Source organism: Ceratotherium simum, chromosome 8 (assembly GCF_057802395.1).
Source record: "Ceratotherium simum simum isolate JZ-2026a chromosome 8, ASM5780239v1, whole genome shotgun sequence".
Lineage (NCBI taxonomy): Eukaryota > Metazoa > Chordata > Mammalia > Perissodactyla > Rhinocerotidae > Ceratotherium > Ceratotherium simum.
Genome location: NC_141907.1, coordinates 43,590,091 through 43,612,523, shown reverse-complemented (window position 1 = coordinate 43,612,523; position 22,433 = coordinate 43,590,091). Strand labels below are relative to the sequence as shown.

Genomic DNA, 22,433 nt, shown 5'->3' with positions numbered 1-22,433 from the left:
CCACACAGGATAAATGAAAAGAAATATATAGCTAAATACATCATGGCAGAACTGCAGAAAACTGCAAAAAAAAAATCTCAAATACAGCCAGACAAAGAAAAGACAGATTATCTTCAAGAGTCTGAGATTGACAGCTTATTTCTCAACATTGGATCCAAAATGTGGTGAAACAATATAATCAATGCATTGAAAGAAAAAAGCTACATTCAGAAAAATTATTTTTATAAAGACAGCAAAATAAAAACATGCCTAAGGTAACTGAGAGAATAATGCAACAGCAGGTCCTGACTAAAGGGAATTCTCAAGGTTGTACTTCAGGCTGAAAGAATGTTTCCAGATGGAAGGCCTGAGATTCAATAAGAAATGAAGAAGAAAGTGGTAAATAATGTGAGTAAATCTAAAGAAACATTGACTAAATATAATAATATTAATAATGATAATGTATTGTTGGGTTAAGAAAAAATATAGAAATAAAATATGAGTTACATAAGAGTAACTATTATGGTCTGAATGTCTGTTCCCCCCCCAAATTCATTTGTTGAAATCTGATCCCCAATTTGATGGTATTTGGAGGTGGGGTCTTTGGGAGGTGAAGAGGTCATGAGGGTCGAGCCATCGTGAATGGGATTAGTGCCCTTTTAAGAAGAGGCCAGAGAGCTAGCTCACTCTCTTTCAGCCATGTAATGCTACAAGGAGAAGGCTGCCATCTGCAACTTAGAAGAGGGTTCTCATCAGAACTCAACCATGCTGACACCCTGATCTCACACTTCCAGCCTCTAGAACTGAGGGAAATAAGTTTCTGTTGTCTGTAAGCCACCCAGTCAATGGTAATTTGTTACAGCATCCTGAGCTGACTAAGATAGTAAAATATAAGTTGGAAAAGGGGTAAATGGAATTGATGTGTTATAAACATAAGATAAGCAGGACCAACAGAGAGCACAAAATAAAATGGTAGATTTAAACTTAATATATCAGTATTTACATGGAACGTAAATGGACTATATGCTCTAGCTAAAAGACACAGACTTTTAGACTGGATTAAAAACAAACAAAAAACCCCCTAACTATATGCTATTTATAAGATATGTCTAAAACATGTAGACACAGACAGTTGAACATAAATGCATGGATAAAATACAAAAGAGAAAAGGAAGTTTTGCTTTTGAGTTATAAATAATTGTGAGCTTTGAGGAACCCTCACAATTTACAACAAATACAATCCACACACAAAAAAACCTTCTATGGAGTCTTGCTGGTCTCACAGAGGTCTCTGAGAGCTCTCTCCCTCCAAACAAACAAATGAAAGTTGAGCCTAGAGTGAGAGACTGACTATGGTCTGGTTGGGAATATCCAGGGTCAGGATGAGGGATCACCAGGATCAGATCAACAGAAGCAGGATTCATGGCTGAGCAGCAGAGTTGAAGAGGTGGAGAGATCTTCTAGACATTCACTCAGCAAAGAAGGGTTCCCTCAGGCCTGAATACTAAAGCAATACGTTGACCTTTGTAACTGTATTAAGGAATAGAAATTGAGGGTGAAACTTTCTCTATAAGCAAAAGTCCTCTAAGGAGGCTTAAGAGGTTTAGTGACTGAGAAATAGTACTCCTGGCTGATAGCAGAGGCAAACCTTTTTTGAAGGAAATTCTCACTGTTTGACTCAGAAAACTGTTACATTTTAAAAGAAATATGATCTTAAAAATCACACAAGAGGACTACTATGAACATTAAACAAAAGGGAGAAACAACAGATTTATATTCCTAGGGATTGCATCACTTGCAATTAACAAATACAGAATATAAAAATACCTGTTATGAAGTGTTCAAAGAAATAGAAATAACGTTACAAAGATGAATTTATATAGGAAACCATCAAGAATGAACAGATAAAAAAATGGAAAGGAACTTCTAGAAATGGAAACTATAATCACTGAAATAAAAAAGTGAATAGACCTCTAATTTCTTTGTTGAATACTAAAATTGTTTTAAATTTTGCTATTATAAATACTGCTTGAGAGAACATCCTTGAACAGGAATATTTTTCTACATCTCTAATTATTTAATAAAGATTCCTAGAAGTAAGAAAAAAAAACACCTTGAATGGATTGGTATATTAGTTATTTATTGCTATGTAACTAAATGTCCTAAAATTTAGTAGCTTAATACAACAAATATTTATTATCTCCTGGTTTCTGGGGTCAGGAATTTGTGAGAGGCTTAGCCAGGTGGTTCTGGCTCAGGGTCTCTAATGAGTTTACAATCAAAGCATCAGCTGGGGCTGCAAGATTTACTTCCAACATGGCTCACTCACATGACTATTGGCAGGCCTCAGTTTCCCACCACTTGGACATTTCAATAGGGCTGTATTATGGAATGAATTGGGCCTCCCCCAAATGTGACTATATATGGAGATAGGACATTTAAGGAGATAATTAAGGTTAAATGAGGTCATAAGGGTGGGGTCCTAATCTGATAGGTTTGGTGTCCTTATAAGAAGAGGAAGAAACGCTAGAGCATGCTCTTTCTCTGTGCATGCACAGAGGAAAGGCCGTATGAGGACATAGCAAGGATGTGGTTGCCTGCAATTAAGGAAAAGAGGTCTCACCACAAACCAGCCCTGCTGGCACCTTGATCTTAGACTTCCAGCCTGCAGAACTGTGAGAAAATAAATTTCTGTTTCAGCCACCCAGTCTGTGATATTCTGTTATGGCGGCTTGAGCCGACTAACACAGGCTGCTTGAGTGTCCTAGCAACATGGCAACTGGTTTCCCCAGAGTAAGTGATGAGAGAGATTGAGAGGAAGTAGCACCAGCAGTGCCCTTTATGACTTAGTCGCAGAAATCACATAGTGTCACTTCCATCATATTTTCATTTTACTAGAAGTGAGACAGTGGGTCCAGCCTATACTCCATGAGAGGAAGATTAAGCTTCACCTCTCAAAAGAGGAGTGTGAAAGAATTTGTGAACATACTTTAAAACCATCACAATAGGTTAAAAAGATTAGATACAGTTGAGTGCCTAATGGCATTTTGCAATCATATGGCACAAGGTGGCAGAAAACCACCATCTTAATAGATAGAGATATTGGAGGGCAAAGTTCAGGGCTAGTAGAGTGGTGGGAGAATTGTGGGGAAGTCTCAGAAAGGAAAGTAGTGCAGAAGGGGTGATCCTTAAATTCTATGTATAAAATCCACCCAAATCCTTAATTGTCAGCTAAACTGCATATGTTTGTAGGAGACTCTGAGGAGCCTGGCAAAAAGCAGCCACTGGAAGGTGAAAGACCTGAGTTGATCTGAGGTTTCAGCTGCTGCCTGTTTCAATTACAACAGTTAGGTGTTTGAACCCAGCCAAGTTAACTGCCTGCAAGTATAAAAGTCAACACACTTCAGAGGAACATACAGAATCATGAATCGCTATGATGTATCATCCTCAATATCTAGTATACAATAAAAAAATAGAAAAGAAAAAAAACACAAAACATGACAATGTGACCCATATTCAAAAGCAAAGCAGTCAATTGAAACTGATCCTAAGATTATCCAGATATTGACATTAGCAAACAAAGAATTTAAAGCAGCTATTATAAATATTTTCAAGGACTTAAAGGAAAATGAATTAACAGATGGGGAATCTTAGCAGAGAAATGGAAATGGTAATAATCAAATGGAAATTCTAAAACTGAAAAGATCAACAACTAAAATTAAAAAGTTCACTGAATGGGGATTAACAGCAGATTGGAGATGGTAGAACAGTCAGGAAACTTGAAGATACATCAATAGAAAGTGTCCAATTTGAAGAACAGAGAAAAAAATATTAAAGAAAAATGAATAGAGATTCAATGAACTGGGGGGACATTATTAAATGGGTTAACATATGTGTAACTGGAATACATGGTTAACACACATGTAACATACTGTAACTGGAATCCTAGAAGGAGAGGAAAGACAGGGGGCAGAAAAACTTTAAAGAAATGGTGGACAAAATTGTCCAAATTTTGAGAGGAGACATAAACTAAGATCTAATAAGTTCAGAGACTCCCAAGCAGGATAAATACAAATAAAACCACACCAAGCACAAATAGACACACTGCTGAAATCCAAAGATAAAATCTTGAAAACATCCAGAGAAAAGACATAATATTAAGATGTGTATATAATGTACATATAGGAGAACAGTAAGATGATCAATAGCTGGCTTCTCATCAGAAACAATGGAGGCCAGAAGGCCTTTAAAATTCTCTAAATGCTGGAGGGGAAAACTCTCAAACCAAAATTCTATATCCAGCTAAACTAACATCAAAAAAATGGGCAAAAAATAGACATTTTCAGAAATATTAAAATGGAGAGAATTAGTTGTCAGCAGACCTGCCCTACAAGATATGCTAAAGGAAGTTTCTTCAAGCTGAAGGGAAATGACACCACGTAGAAAACTGGATCTAAAGTAAGGAGTGAAGGGCACCATAAATGGTAAATATGTGGGTAAATACTAAAAACTAAATATATTTTATCTCTTAATTTCCTTAAAAGACATAATTGCTTAAGGCAGAAATTGTAACATTGTATAATGGGGATTCAAGTATATGTGGATGTTAATATATATAACAGCAATAAGGCAAAGGATGGGATAGTGGTAAATGGAACTATTCTAGGCAAGGTTCTCATATTTTATGTAAAATAGTACAATATTAAATCTAAGTAGACTGTAATAAGTTAAAGATACCCATTATAATTTCTTGAGCAATTATTAAAACAAAATGCAAAGATGTATACCTAAAAAGTCAGTTGAAAAATTGGCATTCTAAAAAATATTTAGTTGACCAAAAGAAGGCAAGAAAGGAACAGAGAAAAAAGTAAATGAGACTAATAAAAAACAGGAATATAGTAGTGCTAAATCTAATATTAACAATTACATTAAATATAAATGGACTAAACACTTCAATTAAAAAGTAGAGATTGTTAGAATAGATTTAAAAAGCAAGACAACTTTATATTGCTAAAAGAGACACACTTTAAATACAAAGACACAAATGGGTTGAAAGTAAAAGGATTGAAAAAGACATGCTATTTAAACAGTAGTTAGGAATAAGCTAGAGAAACTATATTAATATCAAACAAAATAGACATCAAGATGAGGATTACTTCTAGAAATAAAAAGGAACATTTTACAATGATAGAAAGAGAAATATTCATCAGGAAGATATCACAAATATAGCTGTATTTGTGAATTTGCATAATAAGCTTCAAACACATAAAGCAAAAAGTGACAGAATTCAAGGGAGAAATAGACAAATCCATAGTGATAATTTGAGATTTTAACACCCCCTCGCCTAGTAATTGAGAGAACAACTAGGTACAAAAATCACTAACAAAATAGAAGATCTGAACAAATCTGTCAACCATCCACTGATTTATAGATAAATATACCCATCAATGGCAGAATACACATTCTTTTCAAGCACACATGGAACATTCACTAAGATAAACAATATGCTGGGTCATAAAACAAGTCAATACATTTCAAAAAATTGAAATTTTAAAAAAGTATGTTTCCAACCAAGCAGGATTACATTAGAAATCATTAATAAGATATCTAGAAAAGCCCAAATTATTTGAAAATTAAACAGCATCCTTCCAAATAATAAAAATGTTGGTAAAAAATTACATGTGAGATTAGAAATATTTTGAATTGAATGATAATAAAAATACAGCATACCAAAATTTGTAGGATGCAGCTAAAGAATTTGTTAAAGGGAAATTTATAGCTTTAGGTGGTTATATTGGAGAAGAAAGGTTTATAGTCAATGATCTAAGCTTCCACCTTAAAGTAGAAAAAAAATGAGCAAAATAAAATAGAGAGACTCCTCTTTTTAAATGTTTGTATTACTTGTCAAGAGTTCCTCTTTTTCATTTCTAATATTGGTTATTTGTGCCTTCTCACTTTTCTTTTGGTCAGTCTTGGCAAGTGATCATCAATTTTATGAGTCTTCTCTAAGAACCAATTTTTGGCCTTGTTAATCCTCTCTATCATATATTCATTTTTCATGTCATCAATTTCTACTTTCACCTTTATTATTTCCTTACTTCTACCTTTGATTTATTTTGATGTTCTTTTTCCAACTTTTTAGGTTGGATGCTTATATCTTAATTTTTAAGCCTTTTTCATTTTCTAATATAAAATTAAAAGGAATATAAAATTCCTTTTAAGAACTGCTTTAGTTGCAGCCCACATATTTTTGATATGTGGCTTTATTGCTATCATTCAATTCCTAATGCTTTTTAATTCCCATTGTGATTTATTCTTTGACCCATGGGTTATTTAGAAAATTTTTTCTTATATCCCAAATGTATGATGATCTCCTAATTACTGTTTTCTTATTGATTTCTGTCTTTGGTCACTGTTCTCAAATTTATGGACCTTTATTCAATCTCTCAGCCTCTTGGCCTCTTCCAGAATTGGCAGTTGATCCAAGGGGAATGGCCCCAAACGTAGAGCTCCTGTCTTTGGGTCTCCTTTTCATCCAGGATCTTCTCCCCATAATTCTCTTCACTGCCTCGTTGATTCTCCAATGCCTTCAAATTGATTTTCATCTATTTTTTTCAGTTTTACTAGCTGTTCTCAGCAAGAGGCTTGATCCAAATTATCTAGTCTTCCATTAGCAAGTGCAGAACTCCTGCTGATGGTAATTTTTTAAATTGTTATAAGACATATAGAACAAATGGGGACTGGAAGGTCTCATGGATAGAGAGACCAGTAAAAGACTGGATGTGGATAGAAAAACAAAACTTTGGCCAAAGAATGGAATGAAGAGGAGAAATAAGATAATACTTGTATTAGTTATCCATTGTTGCATGAGAAATTACCAAAAACTTGGTGGCTTAAAACAGCACATTTATTACCTCCGAGTTTTTATGGGTCAAGGATCCAGGCATTGCTTAGCTGGGCCCTCTGCTTCAGAGTCTCCCACAAGGTTGCAATCGAAGTGTCAGCCAGAGCTAGGGTCTCATATGAAGGCACAACAGGAAGGATCCACTTCTAAATTCACTTACGCGGTAGCTGGCAGAATTCAGTTCTCTTAGGGCTATTGGACTGAGGACATCAGTTCCTGGCTGACTGTTGGCAATGTTTCCCTTGTCATACAGTTCTCTCCATAGGGCACCTCAGAATATGGCAGCTTGCTTCTCCAACACCTGCAAGTGAGAGAGAGTGCTGGCAAGATGAAAGTTACAATCTTATAGAATGTAATCCCAGAAATGATGTTCCTTCCCTTTTGCCATATTCTATTGGCTAGAAGCATGTCACAGTTCCCACCCATAATCAAGGAGAGGGGATTAGGAAGGGATGTGAATACCAGAAAGTGGAGATCTTCAAGGCCATCTTATACTTTGTTTGCCACAGTATTCACTCATGCATACAATTAAGTTTTCCCTTCCTCTGGAAACATCAGAGAAAGTGGATAGCAGGCTAGAAAGACAATAGTTAATATATGACAGACAACTTCTGGAAAAGCAGCAAATAAAATATCAAAGCCTAAGTAACAAGGAAAACAAGGTTAACTTTCATAAAAAGAAATTATGATTAGACAGAAATTGAACTATGGAAAGATTCCTGGCTTCTTCTAAAATTTAACCTGGGAGTAGAAGTCCCATGAAGCTAAATAGCTGAAAAAGAAGTAAGCTTACCTGGAGCTTATCTTGAATACTTATGTAGAAAAAGAAACAAAACAGTATTTGTGCATGGTGTGAATTGGTTTTGCCTACTATGGGCATCAGAGACTTTTCCATGACTTATGAGTTTATTTCATTAATATTTGATATATGTGTTCTAAATTGATTTTTTTCTTTGTTGTGACATTTTTGGTGTATAGTATTGTTTGTCTGTCACCATATAAATGCATCCCTTCACTCCTTGTGCCCACCTCCATTTCGCCTTGCCCCTGGTAACCACCAAACGGTTCTCTCTGTCTGTGTGTTAGTTTATCTTCCACTTATGAGTGAAATCATATGGTGTTTGTCTTTCTCTTTCTGGCCTATTTCGCTTAACATAATACCCTCCAGGTCCATCCATGTTGTTGCAAATGGGAAAATTTTGTCTTCCTTCCTTCCTTCCTTCCTTTCTTCCTCCCTCCCTCCCTCCTTCCTCCCTTCCTCCCTTCCTACCTTCCTCCTCTCCTCTCCTCTCCTCTCCTTTCCTTTCCCTTTTTTATTGTGAAATTTTGTTGTGCATTATTGTTAATCAGTCACCATATAAGTGCATTCCTCCACCCCTTGTGCCCACTCCCCACCCCCCTAGCCCCTGGTAAACACCAAACAGTTCTATCTGTGCGTGTGTTGGTTTATCTTCCACATATGAGTGAAATCATGCCCTGTTTGTCTTTCTCTTTCTGGCTTATTTCACTTAACATAATACCCTCCAGGTCCATCCATGTTGTTGCAGATGAGATGATTTTGTCTTTCTTTATGGCTGAGTAGTATTCCATGGTATATATATACCACATCTTCTTTATCCATTCATCAGTCGAGGGACATTTGGGTTGCTTCCATGTCTTGGCTATAGTGAATAATGCTGAGATGAACATAGGGATGCATAAGCCTCTTTGGATTGTTGATTTCAGGTTCATTGGGTAGATACCCAGTAGTGGGATAGCTGGATCATAAGGTATTTCTATTTTTAATTTTTTGAGGAATCTCCGTACTGTTTTCCATAGAGGCTACACCAGTTTGCATTCTCACCAGCAGTGGATTAGGGTTCCCGTTTCTCCACAGCCTCTCCAGCATTTGTTGCTTTTTGTCTTGGTGATTATAGCCATTCTAACGGGTGTAAGGTGATATCTTAGTGTGGTTTTGATTTGCATTTCCCGGATGACTAGTGATGTTGAGCATCTTTTCATGTGCCTATTGGCCATCTGTATATCTTCTTTGGAGAAGTGTCTGTTCATTTCCTCTGCCCATTTTTTGATTGGGTTGTTTGTTTTTTTGTTATTCAGTTCTGTGAGTTCTTTGTATATTATACAGATTTATCCCTTGTCAGATATACGGTTTGCAAATATTTTTTCCCAGCTGGTGGGTTCCCCATTCATTTTGATACTGGTTTCATTTGCCTTGTAGAAGCTCTTTAATCTGATGAAGTCCCATTTGTTTATTTTTTCTTTTGTTTCCCTTGTCTGAGTAGACATGGAATTCAAGAATTCAAGAATTCAAGCCCTTTATGGCTGATGGCCGGTAGTGTACTACCTATATTTTCCTCCAAGAGTTTTATAGTTTCAGGTCTCACCTTTCGGTCTTTGATCCATTTTGAGTGAATTTTTGTGTATGGTGAAAGAAGGTGGTCTACTTTCATTCTTTTGCATGTGGCTGTCCCGTTTTCCCAGCACCATTTATTGAAGAGACTTTCCTTTCTCCATTGTATGTCCTTAGCTCCTTTGTCAAAGATTAGCTGCCCATAGATATGAGGTTTTATTTCTGGACTTTCAATTCTGTTCCACTGATCTGTGTATCTGTTTTTGTACCAGTCCCATGCTGTTTTAATTACTATCACTTTTGTAGTATGTTTTGAAGTCAGGGATTGTGATGCCTCCAGCCTTGTTCTTCTTTTTCAGGATTGCTTTAGCTATACGGGGTCTTTTGTTGCCCCATATGAATGTTAGTATTCTTTGTTCTATTTCTGTGAAGAATGTCCTTGGGATTCTGATTGGGATTGCATTGAATCTGTAGATTGCTTTAGGCAGTATGGACATTTTAACTATGTTTATTCTTCCAATCCAAGTGCATGGAATATTTTTCCATTTCTTTGTGTCATCATGGATTTCACTCAATAATGTCTTATAGTTTTCATTGTATAGGTCTTTCACTTCCTTGGTTAAATTTACTCCTAGATATTTTATTCTTATTGTTGCAATTGTAAATGGGATTGTCTTCTTGAGTTCTCTTTCTGTTTGTTTGTTGTTGGTATATAGAAATGCAACTGATTTCTGTAAGTTGATTTTGTAAATTGATTTTTTATTAAATATCTCAGTGTAACTTGGAGGGAAGAGGATGTATCCTGATTATCAAGGTATGTAGTCCCATTAGTGCTAAATTTCCCTTTAGTATGGAAAGGGGAAAAAAGTAGGCCATTTTGTTCTATTCCTTGAAACTAATTATCTAGTTATCTATAGAGTTCATGAACAATTGCATAGTTAGAAATGCTACATATTGATTTTACACATACATATTAAAATGTACAACTATGTTAATAGAGTTTTATATTTTTTATATAGGATCCTAATGAAGATACAGAATGGAATGAAATTTTAAGAGATTTTGGCATTCTTCCTCCAAAAGAAGAGCCAAAAGATGAAATTGAAGAAATGGTTTTACGTTTACAGAAAGAAGCAATGGGTATATTTGTGCTCTTGGTGGGCTGGATGAAGGGGATAATACAGCTATGATAGTGATAGTGTATTTCATGAACTTAGAGGGAGAGAGGAGGGGCTAGCCCAGTGGCACAGTGGCTACGCTTTGGCAGCCCGGGGTTTGCTGGTTCGGATCCTGGGCAGGCACCAACACGCCGCTTGTCAAGCCATGCTGTGGTGGGGTCCCATATAAAGTAGAGGAAGATGGGCACAGATGTTAGCCCAGGGCCAATCTTCCTCAGCAAAAAAGAGGAGCATTGGCATCGGATGTTAGCTCAGGCCTGATCTTCCTCACAAAGAAAAAACAAAAAGAGGGAGTGAGGACGCCTAAAATTCCTAGTTGATGTGTTGAAAGTCTTGTACTAGTTATTAACAGAGCTGAAATGTCCTGGTATCTAACCTAGTGAGCTTTTTTTCTCTACCTCGTGATTAACTTCTATTTTTATCATTCTATATAGTATGTATTATTTGTCAAGATTTTGAGGTACTTGGGAAAATCTAAATTTATAGGGTCTAATTGATTTTCATATCTACTTTTAAATGTAGCCTGGTAGTTCTGTGAACTCTGAGAGAGTAATAACATTTTAAACAAACCTGAAGCAGTCAGCCACAAAATAGGTTTATATATTGGAGAAACTGCAACATTAAAGATATTCTTGATCTCCATTTATCTAATGTATTTTTTTTTCTATACATGTGACTATAAATTAAAAATAGTTTCTAAACAATTCAATTATCTACAATTTATTTTGTTTTAGTTAAACCATATGAAAAGATGACTCTTGCGCAGTTGAAGGAAGCTGAAGATGAATTTGATGACGAAGATATGAAAGCTATTGAAATATACAGGTACTGTGATTCATTTGGGTAACTTATGAGTTTTTGAATGAAGAAGTATTGTAAGAATGAATCTAAGAATAAGCCCTATTTTGTCTACAGAATAGATTAAAAAAAGAACAAAACTAATTTTTAAGTGACATTTTAAAATTAACTCACTTTATAGAAGATGGAATTTTTTTCCTGATTTTTTTTGCCTTTGTTTAAATAAAAACTATCCAATAATACACAGCAAAACTTCATTAAGTTATATATGAGTAAAGTGGGAAATATCAATAAAAGGCCAATAAAAAGAGAGCCATGATTTTCCTTCTAGCATGGTGTCTGTCAAGGGTTTCTATCATTTAATGAATAATTACTAATTATGAAGAAATTCCTTCAGAAATTAGAACAGATGCATATATTTCCCAACTTATCCTGATGTTAAAATCCGACAAAGAAATTGCAAAAACAGAATGATACAGAAAAATACCTCATATGAATGTAAGCACAAAAATTTTTGATAAAATATTAGCAAAGTAAGTCCAGCAGTTTAAAAAAGAGAATAATACATCCTGATCAAGTAGGATTGGTCCCAGGAATGCAAGATTGTTTTAACGTGAAAAAAAACAGTGAATTAGGTTAGAAGCAGCAGTTCTCCGGTAGCAATGAGCACACTTAGCTCTTAGCACTTGTTTCATAAATACTATTCTCCAATAAAAGGAACCCATGTTCCTTGGATAACTGCTTTATTCCACACTGTGAGTTGAGAAAGTACAATATGAGTCTGGAGCATTTGTGGTGCCAGAAAGTAAGGAAGTACTAAAAAAAATTTTTTTAAGGCACAGGAGCCTAAAAAAATCTCACAAAGGCCAGAGTTGGAACAACTTAAACAACAAATTAAATAATTATAATATTGGATTATAAAATAAATAGTAAAATAAGTACCCAAGAGTCCATAGTGATATAAATAAATAACTGAATGCATGAACAAATTCAGAGGAAGTAACACCTCTTTCTCACTGAAGAGTTCCAATTAATAAGTGTAGATGGAATGAGGAAAATAGAAAAGTCACCATCTGAACACCACAGTAATAATCCTCCATGGGCAAGATTTGCTAAAATGAGTGAGTGAAAGTTTAAATAGAAACAGGATATTTGCATAATCTCAAAATATTTAGTAATTATAAAGGAGGAAGTAGTAAGTTTACAGTGTAGTTTTGGCAGACCCCGTGTTAGGGAAATGACCAAAGTTAACATCACCAGTAATACATGTTGACATCAAGTAACTCCTGATATGATGCACTGAGGAAGACATATCACCTCTGTAGTATCCTTCTGAATAATGCATAACCTCAGTCTAATCATTAGAGGAACTCAAATTTGAGGGACTTTCAAAAAATGACTGACCAGGTTAACATCAGTAAGCATGGCAGAGTAGAAAGCTCCAGGAATCCATCTCTCCACATAGACAACAATTGTACTGGCAGAAACTGTGACAGAAACTAAAGTGACAGCTTTGGAACTCAAGTCTGTTTGGACACTTGCAGCTTATAGGATAAAGCTTGGCTGGTAAATTGCCGTTAGTATTGGTTGATTTCAGTCCTTGGTGTGTAATAGCTATCCATCCCTTACCTCCCAGCTCTGTGTCAGGCAGCTGGGTGGGCAACAACCTTTGTTTCTGGCACAGCTTGCTGGAGCTGGGGTGGGCAATAAGGACATTGTCCTCACATATCAAGGTTCTGTGTTCTGATTGCAGATTGCTGCTTCTGAATGCAGAGGTACAGGCACAGAGACTGGCTGCCAGTGTGTCAACCCTTACTGGCTTAGGTGGCTTCCAGGGGATTTAAAGGGGCCACATCTGGTTTTGTTTTGTTTCTGACATTCAAAAACAACCATATATATGGGGGAATTTAGAAAGCCTTGGAAAAGATGAAGGCTCAGGAAAAACCTAAGAAGACCTTATGCTTTCACCTCAGGCTGATCTCTGGCACAGAGACCCTACAATACTTTAAAAAAAAAAAAAAAACATAGAGAAGGAGGAGAATCTAATTTCCAAAGTTACCACATTATAAAAATCAAATGTTCACTTTTCAACAAAAAAATCACAAGGCATACAAAGAAACAGGAAAGTATAGCCCATTGAAAGGAACAAAATAAATCAATTTAAAATATACCTGAGGAAGCCCAGATGTCAGACTTACTAGACAAAGACTTTAAGACAACTGAATTAAAGATGCTCAAAGAGCTAAAGGAAGACATGGACAAAGACAGGAAAACATCATATGAACAAAATGAGAATAGCAATAAAGAGATAGAAATTATAAAGAGAAACCCAAAAGATATTCTGAAACTAAAAAGTAGAATAATTAAAGTGAAATATACACCAGGGACCTTCAAAAGCAGATTTGAACACGCAGAAGAAAGAATCAGGAAATTTGAAGATAGGACAATTGAAATTATTGAGTCTGAGGAAGAGAAATTAAAAAGAATGAAGAAAAGTGAACAGAGCCTAATTAGCCTTGTGGTATACTATTAGATGAACCAACATATGTAGTGTGGGAATCCTAGCAGAAGAAAAGAGAGAGAGGGGCAGAAAAAATATTTGAAGAAATAATGGCTGAAAACTTCCCAAATTTGACAAAATATATAAATCTACAAATCACAAGATGCTCAGTGAACTCCAAGTAGGATAAATCAGAGAGAACCACACCAAGACACAACAAAATCAGCTATCAAAAAACCAAGACAGAAGCTTGCAATCAGCAAAAGAGAAGCAATTTGTCACATACAAGATACTCTTAATAAGACCATCAGCCAATTTCTCACCAGAAATCTTGGAGGCCAGGAGGAAGTGTGTTGATATATTTGAAGTGCTGTAAGGAAAAAAAAAAGCTGTCAACCAAGAGTTCTATATCTGGCAAAGCTATGCTACAAGAATGAAGGAGAAATTAAGACATTCCTATATAAAAGCTAAGTGAATGTCTTACAACTAGAATTGCCCTAAAAATTAGCTAAAGGAGTCTTTCAGGCTGAAATTAAAGGGCACTAGACTGTAACTCAAAGCCATATGAAGAAATAAATAACATAGGTGAAGGTAACTACATAGGTAAATATAAAAGCCAGTATTACTGTACTTTTGGTTTTTAACTCCTTTTTTTCTATATGATTTAAAAGGCAAATGCACAAAATGATAATTACAAATTCATGTTAATGAATGCACAATATATTACAATGCAGTGTGTAACAATAACAATATAAAGGGGGAGGGATGAAGATGTATAGGAGCAGAGTGTTTGTATGCTATTGAAACTAAGTTGGTATTATTCACAGTAGGTCATTATAAGATATTAATTTTAATCCTTAAGGTAACCACTAAGAAAAAAATAAAAGAATACAGAAAAGAAAAGATGAAGGAAATCAAAATAGTACACTACAAAAATCAACTAAATAGAAGAAGAAGCCGTGATGGAAGAATTGAGGAACAAAAAGCATGTACTAAATACAGAAAATAGCTAAATGGCAGGAGTGAGTCCTTCTTTATCAGTAATTACTTTGTTGTGTTGGTCCCAGCCTACTGATAGTGATGCTACTGGCTAGGAATGCCTGATGCACTCACCCAGGCCCGTATTACTCATGTGTTGCGGCTTGACTGGCCCTTGTGGTTCTTATTACGATTGCAGGATGGACTTCAATAAGAAACCATCAGGGAACTTCGAAGAACAAGATTTATTACTCACAGGTCCTGGAGGATACGTGGCATACTTGAAGGCCACATAGCCAGGTCATGGGTAGAGAGAGAGACAAGGCAGACCCGGGGCTCTGCTTTTATTAGCGTCCAGTGGTGGGGTGTCTAGATTTTGCAGGCTCACTCTTTGTTGGCTAATTTAGAGCATAAGAGCTGGAATTAAGGTATGGGAAGGGAGAAGCGGGGTCACACAGTGGTCAGTTATCTAGGTTACCCGGGGCTTTTTGGAAGAGGGACCTTCAGGAGTAGGGGCAGTCTAATTCCTTATTTGGTTGTTTTGCTTGTAGCTGTGTCGTACAGCTGGCAATGTTTTTCAAGATGGATGTCTTTTGAAATGAATGCCTTGGCAATCAAAAGCTTAATTTTAGGCACTTACATTACAATCAAAAAGCTTAATGTTGGGCACTTACATTACATACTTTAAATGTAAATGATTTTTAAAGTAATCCAATTAATCTCCAATTAAAGGCAGAAATTAGCAGAATAATTAAAAAGAAACACAATCCAGATCATGAAAACCAAAGTAATCTTGAGAAAGAACAAAGTTGGAGGAACCACACTTCCTGATTTCAAAACTTACTACAAAGCAACAGTAATCAAAACAGTGTGGTAGTGATGTAAGGATAGACATCCAGACCAATGGAATAGAATAGAGAGCCCAGAAAGAAACCCTCTCATATATAGTCAAGTGCTTTTCAACAAAGGTCCAAGACCATGCAATAGGGAAAGGACGATCTTTCCAACACATGTTTCTAGGAAAACTGGATATCCACATACAGAAGAATAAAGTTGGACTCCTACCTCACATCATATACAAAAATTAACTCAAAACGGATTAAAGAACTAAAACTATAAAACTCTTTGAAGAAAACATAGAGGGAAATGTCCATGATATTGGATTGGCAATGATTTCTTAGCTATGACACCAAAAGCAGGCAACAAAAGAAAAAAATAGACAAATTGGACTTCATCCAAATTTAAAACTTTTGTGCATTAAAGGACACTATTGAGAGTGAAAAGACAACTCACAGAATGGGAGAAAATATTTTTAAATTGTATGTATGATAGGGATTACTAACCAGAATATAAAAAGAACTCCTAAAACTCAACAACAAAAAGTCAAATAACCCAATTAAAAAACATGCAAAGGACTTGAATAGACATTTCTCCAAAGAAGGTATACAAATGGAAAATAAGCACATGAAAAGATGCTCTATTAGTCATTACAGAAATGCAAATAAAAAACACAGTGAGATTCCACTTTAGTCCCACTAGGGTGGTTATAATAAAGAAGACAGACAATAACAAAAGTGTTGGTGAGCATGTGGAGAAATTGGAACACTCATACATTGCTAGTGTGAATGTAAAATGGTGCACTGCTTTGAAAAACAGTCTGGAATTTCCTCAAATGTTAATCATAGAATTTCCATATGATCCAGCAATTCCACTCCTAGATATATATACCCAAGAGAATTGAAAAGACAAAACGTGTACATGAATGTTCATAGCAGCTTTATTTACAATAGCCAAAAAGTACAAAAAACCTGAATGTCCATCAACTGGTGGGTGAATAAACAAAATATGGTACAGTCGGCCCTCTGTATCCTGAGTTCCAGAGTTCCACATTTGGGGATTCAACCAACCGCAGATTGTGTACTATGTTTATGGTCTGTGATTAGTTGAATCAGGGATTTGAGTGTCTGCCGATTTAGTATCCACAGGGGTCCTGGAACCAGTCCCCCTAGGATACCAAGGGATGACTGTATATTCATACAATGGAATGTTGTTCAGCCATGGAAAGAAACGATATATACTGATACATGCTACAACAGGATTGAATCTTGAAAATATTACGCTAAGCACAAGAAGCCAGTGACAAAAGGCCACATTTTATATGATTCCATTTATATGAAATGTCCAGAATAGGAAAATCCATAGAGATAGAAAGCAGATTATTAATTGCCTGGGCCTGGGATGGGGGAATAGGGAATAACTGCAGATGGATGCATGGTTTCTTTTGGGGCAATAAAAATATTCTGGAATTAGATAGTGGTGATGGGTGCACTATTTCTTGAATATTTTAAAAATCACTGAATTGTACACTTTAAATAGTTGAATTTTATTATATATGAATTATATTACAATTAAAAACTAAAGATCTGGAGGAACTGTAACTCACATATGACTACTTTGGAAAATAGTTTGGCAATTTCTTATGAAGTTACATATGCATTTAACGTATAACCAAGCGATTACATTCCTGGATGTTTACTTGAGAGAATTGAAGATATTTGTTAATACAAAGACTTGTACATGAATAGTCACAATAGCCAGAAACTGGAAACAACCCAAAAGTCCATCAATATGAAGAATGAATGTGAGGTGAATGAATAAGCAAATTGTAGTTTACTTATGAAATGGAATATTACTCTGTAAGGATAGTAAGCCCAGCGCTGGTGGTCTAGTGGTTAAGATTCAGCGCTCTCACTGCCACTGCCCAGGTTTGTTTCCCAGTCAGGGAATCATACCATCCATTTGTCAGTTGTCATGCTGGTGGTGGCTGCATGTTTCTGTGATGCTGAAAGCTATGCCACTGGTATTTCAAATACCAGCAGAATCACCCATGGTGGATAGGTTTCAGTGGACCTTCCTGACTAAGACAGACTAGGAAGAAAGACCTGGCCACCCACTTCCGGAAAAATTGGCCATGAAAACCCTATGAATAGCAGTGGAGCATTGTCTGATGTAGCACCAGAAGGTGAGAGGATGGCGCAAAAAAGACAGAGCAGGGTTCTGCTCAGCTGTACCCAGGGTCGCTAGGAGTTGGAACCCACCTTACTGGCACTAACAACAACAAAGAGTAGTAAGCAAACAACTGACACACACAATAGCTTTGGTGAAATTCAAAAACATTATACCAGATGAAAGAAGCCAGACACAGGAGAGTATTTGGTGTATGATCATCTACATCATTTAAAAAATAGGACTTTTAAATAAAAATATAAATTTCCAAAATTGACTCAATAAGAGATAGAAAAGCATAATTAAGATAGCCTTCTTCCTAAAATTTGTTCTATAGCTGATTTTTCTCTACTTTTCTTTTTTTTTTTTTTTTGTGAGCATAATTGAGAAGATAGCCTTCTTCCTAAAATTTCTTATCTAGCTGATTTTTCTCTACTTTCCTTTTCTTTTTTTTTTTTTTTGTGTTAGCCCTGAGCTAACATCTGTTGCCAATCCCCTTTTTACTGAGGAAGATTGGCCCTAGGCTAACATCCGTGCCCATCTTCTTCCACTTTGTACGTGGGATGCTGCCACAGCATGGCTTGGTAAGTGGTGTGTAGGTCTGCGCCCGGGATCTGAACCAGTGAACCCTGGGCCACAAAAGCGGAGTGCGTGAACTTAACCACTACGTCACTGGGCCGGCCCCCATGATTTTTCTCTACTTTCAAGGCACAGATAATTCCTATGTTTTTATAGAGCTGGAAAGGTTACTAATTTATTGCATATGACATTATTATATTTATTGATAATATAACCCTATTATTACAATCAGACAAGCCTAGTTCAGGAAATAATAGACTCATGGTTCTTAAGCTGGTTAGTCAAAATAATCACCTACCATTGTTACTAGAAATTTAGATTTCTTGGTGAATTGATTTCACGATAATGCAATCCACAAAATTCAGACTATGGGAAGCTTTGGACAAGCCATCTAGTTTCCTTCAACAAAGAAATTTGAATAAACAAACTTTAACAAATGGAGACAGTACCTAATGCCACTGAACTGTACACTTAAAAATGGTTAACATGGTAAATTTTATGTATATTTTATCACAGTTAAATACACTTTTTTAAATGGAAAGAATAGGATTAATTGAATAATACCTGAATATATAATGAATTATCATTGTTTTAGGTGTGATTATGCCATGTGAATTAAATTTTTTAAAGTATTGTCATAGAGATATATAATGAAATATTTACAGATGAAATGACATCATGTCTTATATTTGCTTCAGAATAGCCCTTGAGATGGGGAATTAATGGGGGTAGAGATGAAAGAAGATTGGCCTTGAATAGAAATTATTGATGGAAGATACATACATCTGGGGTCTTTTTACTTTTATATATGTTAATAACTGTCCATAATAAAAAGTTTAAAATGCACCTTCCTGAGACCAACACCAAGAGGTAATATTCAGTAAATTTGAGTTGGGTCTCAGGAATATACCCATCTGTGGAACATGCCATACCCAAGTGATTCTCATACAGGATGTCCACATGCCTCAAGTTGAAAAATATTGCTTTAGACCAATTTCACTTTTGAAACACAGATGCCAAAATCTTAAATACAATATTAGCAAATAAAATGGTGTATTAAAATAATCATAGATAGTGAATAACTAGGGTTTATTCAAGGAATGCAAGGATTGGTCAGTGATAGCAAACCCAATGATGTAATCATTTGTGTCAGCAGAATTTATTAAGATAATTAATGCTAGCTGCTGTAACACAACCACAAAATCTTAGTGGTTTCACATGAAATTTCCTCACTCACAGATGATGCATGTCTACAATTCTGCTAATCAGCTCTCCTCCCAGTGATGACTAGGGATCTGGGCTCTTTTCCTTAGGGGCCACATCATCTCGGAATCCTTTACCTCCAGCCCTGTGGACCAGGGACACAGTGTGAAAGATGGCAAGAGACGTTTCAGGGATGAGACACAGAAATGCACATATCACTTTCACTCATGTTGCATTGGATATAATCCAGTTTTTTGGCTCCACTCTAACTGCAAGGAAAGCTGGCAAATGCTGTCTTCCTGTGAGCCCTGGGAGAGGAAGCTATACTGATGACCACCCAAATAGTCTCTGCCATGGAGATTAAAGCGAGATACCATACGTAGAAGTTCTTTCAGTTCTTCAGTTTTGATATTCCACATCAAAAGTCCAAATCTAATTGCCACCAAATTATGGCATTATTTTCATATCTCTGCTGTCACTTTGGATGTATGGAAAAAGGAAACTGTAACCTTTCAAATTTTTACTTGTTCTTAAGAAAATTCTATAGTCATCTTGATAGCTCTGATCTAAAGCAAATTCTTCATTTAAAGCCAAAACAAAACAGCAGCTAAAAATTTTTTTGACTTTTTTTTCAAAAGCAGTTTTAGGTTCACAGGACAAGTGAGTGGCAAGTATAGAAATTTCCAATATAGCTCCTGCCCCTACACATGCAAAGCCTCTCCCATTATTAACATCCCCCACCAGAGTGATACATTTGTTGTAATTGATAAACCTACATGGATACATCATAATCTCCCAAAGTCCATAGTGTACATTACAGTTCATTCTTGGTGTACATTCTTTGGGTTTGGACAAATGCATAATGACATATATCCATCATTATAATATCATACAGAGTATTTTCACTGCCCTAAAAATCCTCTGTGCTCTCCCTATTCATCCCTCCCCCACTGCCAACCTCTGGCAACCACTGATCTTTTTATTGTCTCCATAGTTTTGCCTTTTCCAGAATGTCACATATTTGGGATCATACAGTATGTAGCTTTCTCAGATTGGCTTCTTTCACTAAGTAAAATTCCAGGTCTTTTCATGGCTTGATAGCTCATTTGTGTTTAGTACTGAATAACATCCCATTGTCTGGATGTAGCATAGTTTATTTATCCATTCACCTACTGAAGGACATCTTGGTTGCTTCTAAGTTTTGGCAGTGATGAATAAAGCTGCTATAAACACCCATGTGCTGGTTTTTATGTGGATGTAAGTTTTCAACTCCTTTGGCTAAATACCAAGGAGCGCAGTAGCTGGATCCCGTGGTAAGGGTATGTTTAGTTTTGTAAGAAACCTCTAAACTTCCAAAAACCTTCCACAAGCTGTGCCCTTTTGCGTTTCCACCAGCAGTGAGAGCTCCTGCTGCTCCACATCCTCCCCAGTACTTGGCGTTGTCAGTGCTCCACGTTTTGGCCGTGTAATGGTCTCTTGTTGTTTTAATTTGCATTTCCCTGATGACATAGATGTGGTGCATGTTTTCATATGCTTCTTTGTCATCTGTGTATCTTCTTTGACGAGGTGTCTGTTAAGGCCTTTGGCCCATTTTATAATCATGTGGTTTGTTTTCTTATTGTTGAGTTTTTACAGTTCTTTGTATATTTTGGATAACAGTCCTTTAACAGATGTGGGTTTTGGAAATATTTTCTCCCAGTCTTTGCTAAGGAGATAGGTTCCTAGAGACAAAAGTTTTCCCAGCAGTTGTCTGATCCCCAGAGTAGTTTGATAGTAGGGCATAACTGGAACATAGTTCCAGATTCCTCAATTTCTGGATTGCCACAGAGAAAGCTGTTTCCTCCGCAGACCAGTTTTGCAGTGTTGTTCTGGGAGTCATTCCTGGTAGCCCAGCCTAGAGCCTCCTCCTTCCTCTTTCCATTGAGTTTGTAAAGCATTTAATTCCCCCGATTAAGCTTCTTTCTGCTTAAAATAGCTAGAGGGCTTTCTGTTTATGCAACTGAATCTCAACTGATATGATTGTTAGGTGAAAAATGCAGGCCATTGAACAACTGTCACTTCCTGGTGGCAAAACTAACCTAGGTATTTATGTCTCTCCCTGCTTAATACCACTGAAATAAAGAAAACCGAGGAGGAGAAGGTGGAGGAGGGGAGGAAGAAGAGAAGTAGTTCAGAGTTGCATCATTAAGTGGGGCATGGTGCCATCACTGGAACAAAAACTTTTTGAAATTTTTGAAAGATATTAAGCCAGTGAGATCAAATTGAGGGAAGTTAATGATAATGATGCCAAATACTCAATGCAAGCAAAATAGGACTGACAAAAGATCTTTGGAGTAACTGTAAGTTCTGAATATCTGGGCCCGTAGAAGGAAAATTTAAGGACTTCAGTTTGAAAACCATGAGAGGACCCTAGACTTGGATTAGTATTTTTGCCATTTTCCTCTAGGCTACATTTTGCTTAGATTAATTGTTATGTAGGTGAGTGGTTCTACCTGATGTATTTCTACTAGGTGAAATAAGGACAGGGTGTTTTAAAATATACCTGGGATTTTATATTTATTTAGGTATGGTGAAGCCAACAGATTAGGAGATAATTGCCCTTGAAAAGATTGTTTGTTACTCACAATTCTCAAGAGTAGGGGGCATGCCCCACAATGCAGGGCCACACAGGGAAGCACCAGAGTTGGCCAAGAGGCAGAAGGAGTGAGGGAATAGCATGGACATGAGGCTTTATTGTGATGTCTGTGGGAAATGCAAGCTAGGCAGGGTAAGCAGATTTAGGATTGGCTAGTTTGAATAATTTTTCAGGCTCTGAGCTATAGTGGCTGTCTCTAGTTGCCTGGTACCTGGCCCAGGGATGATTAGGGCGGGGGGGATAGTGGCTCAGCCCAGTAAAGCAGGTGGTTGAAGGATTGAGCTGTGGATCAGTTGGTTTGCATTTAAGGAATGTGCTCTTGG

At 36.4% G+C, this 22,433-nt stretch overlaps 1 protein-coding gene across 1 annotated transcript in view; it reads left to right on the top strand.

The window, feature by feature from the left end:
- Nucleotides 1-2,751: 2,751 nt before the first annotated feature.
- Nucleotides 2,752-22,433, top strand: part of PDCL2 (phosducin like 2) — a 28,281-nt gene continuing 8,599 nt past the window's right edge. The window contains exons 1-3 of the mRNA XM_004419212.2: nucleotides 2,752-2,772; nucleotides 10,253-10,373; nucleotides 11,146-11,236. Of these exons, the coding sequence (XP_004419269.1) occupies nucleotides 2,752-2,772; nucleotides 10,253-10,373; nucleotides 11,146-11,236 (233 nt within the window). The remainder of the gene's footprint in view (nucleotides 2,773-10,252; nucleotides 10,374-11,145; nucleotides 11,237-22,433) is intronic.